Source organism: Aplysia californica, unplaced genomic scaffold (genome assembly GCF_000002075.1).
Source record: "Aplysia californica isolate F4 #8 unplaced genomic scaffold, AplCal3.0 scaffold00304, whole genome shotgun sequence".
NCBI classification, from domain to species: domain Eukaryota; kingdom Metazoa; phylum Mollusca; class Gastropoda; order Aplysiida; family Aplysiidae; genus Aplysia; species Aplysia californica.
The window spans coordinates 676,515-685,515 of NW_004797574.1; the positions used below are offsets into that span (position 1 = coordinate 676,515).

The 9,001-nt window shown below is 39.7% G+C and overlaps 1 protein-coding gene across 2 annotated transcripts in view; it reads left to right on the forward strand.

Annotated features, from left to right (window-relative positions):
* Window positions 1–9,001, forward strand: part of LOC101859025 (vacuolar protein sorting-associated protein 26B-like) — a 25,218-nt gene that overhangs the window by 1,620 nt on the left and 14,597 nt on the right. Inside the window, exons 2-6 of one of the 2 annotated variants that reach the window (XM_013084603.2) lie at window positions 3,049–3,192; window positions 4,301–4,376; window positions 5,558–5,714; window positions 6,414–6,578; window positions 7,345–7,451. In XM_013084603.2, coding sequence (XP_012940057.1) covers window positions 3,049–3,192; window positions 4,301–4,376; window positions 5,558–5,714; window positions 6,414–6,578; window positions 7,345–7,451 — 649 coding nt within the window. Of the gene's footprint in view, window positions 1–3,048; window positions 3,193–4,300; window positions 4,377–5,557; window positions 5,715–6,413; window positions 6,579–7,344; window positions 7,452–8,732; window positions 8,840–9,001 lie in introns of both variants that reach the window. The other variant, XM_005101927.3, reaches the window with a different exon arrangement.

The following is a 9,001-nucleotide window of genomic DNA, read 5'->3' on the forward strand; positions in this document are numbered from 1 at the left end:
CACACACACACACACACACACACACTCAAATCTCGAGAACGGAAACCGCTCGGAGAAATAGAGTTCAAGTTTATTTTCCCGAGCGTTCGAAGAAATAGAGCTGGCCTTTAAATTTTTGAATCATAATTTCACGAAATGTCAAAAAACGAAATGTGTTAGATGGGGAAGGCCAAGTGGCATAGTAAAACAATCAAATAGGTCGCCACGACTTGGCGAATGAGCAACACTTCTGTCGCGAGTCTGTGTTGACTTCTATTGTTATGGACTGGGTTTACTAATTGAGTTGTGGGTGGGGCTTTTATAGGTTATGATGGATCACACGTTTCCCTTACAAGCTGCTGAAAATTTATACATTGGTCAAAATAGGTAATTGGTCAACATGGGTAAACGTAGGGAGCGACGTGCAACATAATTTTTATGAAGTGACTATTTCTCTGAACGCTTATATTTCTCCGAACGGTTTCCGTTCTCGAGATTTTTTGGATATTTGCGAGAGTTCGGCGTCATCTTTCATTCTGCCATTCTGCGAGGACTGGGAAGAAGCATTTTTTTTACATCGAATTCAATTTCTAAAGCTAGAGATTTTTAAATGTCTAAATATTCAGATACTTCAATTGTGGTTGGGGCAACGTTCCCAGACTATACAGTCGAACCTGCCTTTCCGGAAACCTGCATAAAACGGAAACCTGTCTTTACGGAATCTCCCCGCTCCCCACTTGATATTCCTCTTTAATTCCCTTTATAAAATGGAGACCTGTCCAACGCGGAAATGAAAAGAAAAATCCGCTCCCTTCTGAGGGTTTCACGTGTCTGAGACGGAAAATGCTTTGTCCACTCAACCCTGATTTGAAACAAAACTCACAAGTTTGGTTCCACCGGCTCTAAACTTAACGCTATGGCCATGACGCTGGGCGAGGAAGAGGAGTAGGGGTGCAATTTGTGGGTAGATGTTACCCCATCATGTGATCCCTGAGCGATGCAGATAGTCAGGGTGATGTTTGTTTGAAATATCACGACTTTCCGTGAAAATGCTCGAGTAGCGAGCCACTGCAGAAACTTTCCTGGGTAGCCAAAAGCCAGAGGTGTGAAATTAGATTGACCAATGCTTGACGGCCTGATCGTACGGCCAGCTGAGAAAGGAGTTCCTTGAATTGTTGTAACATGATGGCAGTTAGGGGTGGCATAGGTGGGTGGGATTAAGGGAAGACCCGGGTCGGCGATCCAAGGCAATATTGACACAATTTTTCAAACTATCCAACTTTTGTTTTTTGCAGAAAAACATCCTTTGACATCTGTTCTATCGAGTCAAAATGAAGAAACTGTTGAAAAAACACCCTAAATTACCTAAAACGGCGTTTGAAAAGTGCAAATTGCTCTAAAAATCCTTTTAAAAATCCCTGTTTTTTCTGTTTTTCTCAAAATCTACTTTTTGACATGTGACCTCCTGGGTGCAAGGAGTTTTCAAAAACTATTGAAGCTAGAAGCTTCAAATTTGGTGTACAGGTGCTTTAAGATTGATTCTGGGGATCTATGAAAGGGAATTGGGAAATATTGGTAACGTGAGGAAATATTCATTTTTTTTGTAATATGTACCCCAAAAATTCGTCAACTGACTCTAGGGGGTCCAATGACTCACTTTTTTAGTTTTAAAGATAGGTCAAAATCCTTACATGGATACCCAGTTCATATAGGTTTGTACTTGTGTGCCAAATTTCAGGCTGATAATTCAATATTTACTATGAAATTCTTCTGCACTAAGAAACTGCTTTGAAAATCCAAGATGGCCACCACAGAGACCCATTTTTCAGTAAAATTCAACAAATTCAACCCTAGTACATCCTATTTACCTATGAACTTCTTGCACAATTACATGAAATTGAATAAAAGTCATTCGTTTAGAAAATTTTTCCAGGAGTGTACGTCTCCCCTTAAGGGTGGAAGCAAAGGAAATTTTCAAATGTTTCTGTTTTTAATAGGTCAAACAGTGGTCTGAATTAAGGCAAGCAGTGGTTGTAATTGGATAATATAAGTAAGACTGACGCCTGTCATTATCAGACAGGATAGCTATTGATAGGTGTGAAGTTTTGACCACTGCTTGCCGATCAAACAAGCGATCCTTGATCTCACTCGCTGGACCTTGAACACCCCCCCCCAACCTCCATCTCCCCCTAACCTAAATTCCCCTGTCTAAGACGGAATTTTTTTCTGGCTCCTTTGCGATTCGGTCTTACACAGGTTTGACTGTTCTTCATTTGAAAATGCTTTCAAAAGGCACTGCGAGGAAACAAGACTGCTCGACTTTGGCAGTAACCTATTTTGCATTTAGTCACCCCTAAAGCAAAGACTAAAAGATTTTTTAAAAACCTCCATGAGTGAATGAATTATGACTGTTTGTCCATGGCGTCTGGGGAAAATGCACGAATTTTGACAAAGTCTGGCGGTCTCAGGAAGGTAAATTTGGCTGTGGGTTGATAAAATAAATTAAGGTGCCGGTGGCCATGTTGGACAGGTGGCCGTTTTACACCTTTAAATTATATAGAAAGAACGCAAGGGGGTAAAAGGAAAGTGATCATTTGTACAGGTGGCCGTATTATACAGGTGGTCGTCATGGCAGATTTGACTATTTGGAAAACCTGAACAGATGGGTGATGGGGAAACACCAGGATGAAACTAATTTTTTGAGAGCATCTGAGGGAAGAAATGAATGGAAAACCATGGTCGCCGGTGACTGTTTCTGATTTTGCCCTTTATGATGGCATGAATTTTATCGTTACAATTGTCACAAACCATAACTTTTTGAGATATTGATTAGCAATGTCGATGAAAAAATTAAATTTTTGTTGAAATTTCTTTAAAGCATGCTTAATAAATGGAAGAGCTGTGTACTTTAGGCTTTAAACACTGTGGTTTCTCTTGCATTCAGTTTGTTTCCTGTTGCTGTTTTCGTCTGTTTCTAAATATACTTACATATTAAATAATATTGATGATTATTGCTAAAGCTTTTTATCTTGAAGAATGACGATATATACTGACATTTTTTGTCCTCAGAGCTTTTTTGGCTTTGGGCAGAGTGCTGAGATTGACATAGTTCTTGATGGGCAGGAGAACAGAAGGACAGCTGAAATCAAGACAGAAGATGGGAAAAAGGAGAAATATTATCTCTACTTCGATGGTGAAACGGTTTCAGGAAAGGTATGGTTAATCAAATGTTATAGTTTTGATACTCATCATGATGCAAATTTTGATGTGAATGTGTGTGTTGGGGTTGTTGATCTGGGGTGCCTCTGTGTCAGTTCCTGGTTGTATACAATATACTTCAGAGTACAATAGTAGACATTTTTATGATGAATGTATTTCAACATATTAAATTATTATTCCTATAGTGTATGAATACTTCCCCCCCCCCCCCCCCCCCCCATAAAATTGATAAATGGTCATAAGTGACAGCTGTTTCACCAGGCTGTTCTGTACTATTTGATAGATATACTATACTATAATAAATAGCATTTTATAACGCATGTCCCTACTCAACAGCAAGCTCTATACACTTTACACTATATTACCTCAGCAGACCAGAGAACACTCAGAAACATTCTCAGCTTTCCGGGAAGCATACAGTGCAAGCAGCTGATTAAGCACTCATACACTAATAAACTGACAAAATCTTTTGCTGTCTATTGCTGGGTACCCATTCCCACCTGGGTGAAGTTAAGTTAGAAAAATTTGTGTAAAGTGCCTTTCTCAAGGACACAACATCATACCTCTGATAGGATTCGAACCCATGACCTTACGGTTGCCAGTCCGAGTTTTTATTTCGCTGTTGACTGCTACTTATACAGTCAACAGCTTCACAGATCTCGATACTTCTCTGCACATTGACACAGCTGCTCTTGACGTTATGAGGATCAGGGAAAGTGTTCATGCTGTATTTCAGCGTGTGAAAGGTGGAGGATCCATTTCAGTTGATGAATGCCACCAGTGAGGAACAGATTTATAACGTAATTCTCCTCTTTGTTCAACAACTATAGAATGAGGTGTCGTTGCAACTGCACTAGTGAGAGTGACTCTTTTGTAATTAAGAAAGATCAAAAGGTCATTTTGCTGATAAGCTACTTTGTTGATTCCTGGAAGGAAATGTTTTTGCGACAGCGTGTCTGCATGCACAATAATTATTTTTATTGAAAAGAATACCAAGTAGTCTTCACTTCTAAAAGAAATTCGATGTTGCTGCTTGATCAAATTCTAGTCAGTATTTTTTTAATACGTTGATATAAAAGCGGATGTTCTTTTTCTTTCTCAGGTGAATGTAACTTTAAAAAAGAGCGGAAGCAAGTTGGAGCATCAAGGCATCAAAATAGAATTCATAGGACAAATAGGTGAGTGATGATGTGGTAGAGATTGTTTTGTATTCGTCTTTAGCGCATACTAGAAATGATTATCCGGACTCTCGTTTCCTATTTATCTGTTCATTAAACAAAAAAGGATGAATTCATGCTTTTGTGCACTTATTTAACATGGATAAATAAGCTTACCCACAAGGAGGCTGTCTAGGATATGCGGGTGGTTGAAGGGTGCCACTGTTGGGACCTACTCTTTACTTTCCCTGTGTTGTTTCTGTCTGTCTGTCTAACCTTTTCCCAGCACTAAATGACCTTTATTATGTCGATGTGCTTCTTTTTTGACTCATACAAACAAACAAGCAGTCTAGGATGTGGTTACCCCCCGGGCGGTGACACTGACTGTAGTGTCTTTAGGTCATTCCCAAAGGGGGGACATTTCTCGTTCATGCACAGTACATAGAATTGTAGATGGGCTGATTCATCATGTCACGCTCATAACTGTGCCTGATCTACAACAGGGAACTGCTGCTTTTTCTTTCCTAATCCTTACTATTGTCGTTTTCCTCTACTTCTTTTGTATGTTTGTCACACTCTTGTGACCTGCTATTTCCGGGGTGCCTTGATAGTCGAAGTAGACTTTGTGCTGTTGAAGCTAGAGAGGTGAGAAAAGTAAGTCTGATTCCCTGTAAAGGCTACTCTGTTGACTCCCACCCCTTGGCGCTCATGACCTTATGCAGTTGCGAGCGCCGTAAAGCCTCTACTAAAACTAAACTAAGTCTAGGATGTGGGTGGTTGGTTGGCACCTCTTGTAGGTCCAGCTTCTTTCCCTCTGTTGTTTGTCTGTCTGTCTGTCTGTCTGTCTGTCTTAATCTTACCCTGCATTGAATGATCGTTGTGGGTGGTTGGCGGGTGCTGTGGTGTGGTTTGCTCCTTCTTTCCTATCAAACAACTGTCGTCCTAATCTCTCCTCTTTTTTGTGTGTGTGTTTGTTACTCTCTTGTAACAACTCTATAATCTTTGGCTCTTATATGACCTATTTGTGTTGCAAGTGCTGTACGGCTGTTACTAAAAATGATGATCATTGTTTCAGTTGGTTAACTTCAATTCGAAGAAATAAATTGTCTAGTTCTGTTGCTTTGTACAAAAGAGACTGTAGTAATATACTGCCGTGCGTGTGTGTGTGTGTGTGTGTGATTGATGTTCTTGCTTCATTTCAGAACTGTATTACGATAGAGGCAATCATCATGAATTCACATCATTGGTCAAAGAACTGGCGAGACCGGGGGACCTTACTCAGAACACCAGCTACAATTTTGAATTTTCACAAGTGGAGAAACCATATGAATCTTACACAGGAGCCAATGTCAGATTACGGTGAGTTATAGCCCGTTTTGTGGTGCCAAAAGGTCATGAACTTTTTTTTGTTTAGGGCGATAAGCTGTTATGCTGAGGGCGCGTGATGGGTTCTAGTTCAGTTTCTTCAACTTTTCAGTGTCACCATTATTTCTCATCTGTTAGACAGATTTGCCTCCTACAACACAACACTCAACAGTTTAAGAGTTGGAAAAATAAAAAAGAATTATGAGAGGCACTGGTCAGAGCATCTCTGTAAATTAATTCCATTTTGAAACAGCACAGCAAACCTGTAAAAGAAAAATAATTAAATAAAACGCACTAATTCCTTCACTCATTATATTTTCTTTGCTGTCCCGCCAGTTTTATAGTTTGCTTTTATTAAGAGGCACGCACTGAAAGTATGTCGTAATGTCACACATGAATGTGAAAGTGGATGGGGTATGCACTCTTTAAAAAAAATTTTTTTTTTTACAGTAACCCTGTTAAAAAACAAAAGCAAAAAAAAACTAGTTTCTTTACGCATTATATTTTCTCTGTTGTACTAGTTTACTTTTATCAAGAGGCTTGCACTGAAAGTATGTCATAATGTCACACTCAAGAATGTGAAAGTGTATGGAGAATGTACTCTTTAAAAAAATATATAGTTCAGTTAGCCATCTCCCCCCCACCCCCCTTCCCCGCTCTCACTTTCTCAACTGTGGACCTTCTTCTCTCCAGGTATTTCCTGAGGGTGACGATAGTGAAGCGCATCTCGGACACGGTGAAGGAACAAGACATTGTGGTGCACACCCTGTCCCAGTACCCAGAGATGAACTCCAGCATCAAGATGGAGGTGGGCATCGAGGACTGTCTGCACATTGAATTTGAATACAACAAATCCAAGTGAGTACTTCTTCGATTCATGCTGAGAAATGGTAGTGACGTTACTTTGGTGGTATGTTCTGAGTGGCTCTTATAGCTTCTTGGAGGAGGATGTTCTTGAGGCTTAACTCATTCTGGCAAGATCAATGTAGTGAATGTTTATAGCACAAGTCCCATTTACCCAAACAAGGCAGGGTGCGCTGCTAGGCCGATCTCATATACCAGTTCAAAACTATTTCTAGAGCAGTCTAGGGAATCTTAGCCTTTTAAAATTTGTGTAGTCTCAATTTTATCCCATGGTCTCTACCATTTTGGTAAAGGCAAATGAATTTGGGTAAAGTCTGTCAGACACACAAGTCTGATAAAGAATGATAATGGTTTATATGTTAGTTAAAGAGTAAAGGGCCTCTTCACATCCTTCTCAATTTTAGAGATAAATTTTATCCCTCAAAAAATGCTAAACATGAACATACATATTGCTCTGACTGAAGGCCTCCCCATTACATTTAAATCTGCCATTCTGCCTGTCGGAAAAGGGCCTTCAGTGACAAATACAAAATGTCAGAAAAGGGCATTGAAGATTGATATAAAATTTAATTCTTTATTGTTCTTTATTCATATTGTGGTGTTTTATTGCAGTTTTGCTTGTCATCATGTCACTGTAGAATGCAGACACAGTTGAAGCTAGATATGTTTTGTCAGGAGGTGTAGCACAATTTTTTTTTGTCTCCATAATTCTGCTGATCCCTCCCTCTCTTCCTTCTCGTCAACCTTCATGCGGCTCAAGGTACCATTTAAAAGACGTTATAGTCGGCAAGATATATTTTCTCCTGGTAAGGATTAAGATTCGGTATATGGAGCTGGCTATAGTGAGAAGGGAGACGACCGGGGCAGGTAAATAAAACAAACCGAACAAGCACAGAGTAGATAGGATTTTTGAGACCTTATTTGTTTTGTTTTTTTGTCTGTGCATTATTTTTTGTTATGAATGTGTGTATGCCTGCCTTCTAGCAGTGCTCGGTGTTGTTATGGATATTATCGTCATCTCTTTCCTATCGTCTCTGTTTTCCTGGCCATACCTAAGTGTATAAGTGTATCTGTGTGCAGCTTGTCTGTGTTAGGATAGTCGGTAAAGTTGTTTGGTGTTTTCAGTTTGATCTGTGTTTGGGAATCACTGTCTCTGAGGTATATGTATGGACCCTTTGTTGTCCCTCGCTGTTATGTTATCTTTTCTTGTTCTTTTTTTCAGTTCTCTCTGTTTGCTCATTTTTCGGGGGGGGTGTCTGGTTCTTTTTGGTTTTTACAATTTAAATGATTTGTTACTTTGTTTTTAGTTCATATTTTTATCCAATGTTGTTCAGTGTTCTCTTTTAGTGTCTTCATCATTTTTTATGTGTATGTTATTATCTCTAATTTTTTTTCTTTCTTTTTTTTGTTCGTTCGTTCTTTTCTCTGTCTTCGGCCTATTTCTTTAGGTCATATCCGGGTCTTCTTTTCATTTTTCTCCCCCCCGTCTCTCACTTATTTTATGGTTGCTCAGTGTCTGTTCCAAGATGGAGAACTAAACAGGGGAGTAATTGGAAACATTTGCTGGAGAAATCAATGTGAATATTTGACAGTTTTCCATGGCTGGTGAAGCCCTAGTATTCTCTGTGGTCCATGAGAATCAGAGAAGGAAAACAAGTGGGCGACAAATTCAGAAGTTTAATTTGTTTGAAAGGTGTTACATTTCTTTGGTTGGCTTAATCGTTCTGTGTCGTGGAAGGTATGTACAATGATTATTATTTTTTTAGCTTTTGAGCAGGGGGTTGAAATAGAGGAACGGTCTGACCAGCAAATACTGAGAGAACATAAATGTACTGCTGTGTACTTTATCGCGGGCAGTATTGCATAGAGTCGTAAGTCATTTTTAGCAACCTTTGAGATACCTCTGTATGCAACACTGCCCGCGGTATGTGGATCTCATTTTCTTTGATTTCTTTGTGTTTGAAAGTGCATCCTTGACTTCTTCTTCGTCTTTACTGTTTTTCATTTACATGTTCACTGTATGAGCGATGTGTGTTAGTCATCTTTTCATGTTTTTTTGGGTTTTTTTTCCTTTTCTTTTTCACTGTTCACTATATATATATTTTTGCGTTGTTTCCCCCCCCTCCCCGTATCACTTTGGTGTTTCAGATATCATTTAAAAGATGTGATAGTGGGTAAGATTTACTTCTTGTTGGTGCGCATCAAAATCAAGCACATGGAGCTGCAGGTGATAAAGCGGGAGACTACTGGAACAGGTACATTCTCTCTCACAGGTACACACTCACACACACATACACACGCACACCTGCTGAGGCCTACACACTGGCGGCACGCACGTACAGGGCTTACTTCTTGTAGTGGGCTTGGCGTCTGGCCTTGGAAGGAGTTTCTCCCCCCCCCCTTCCCCATTTACCCCT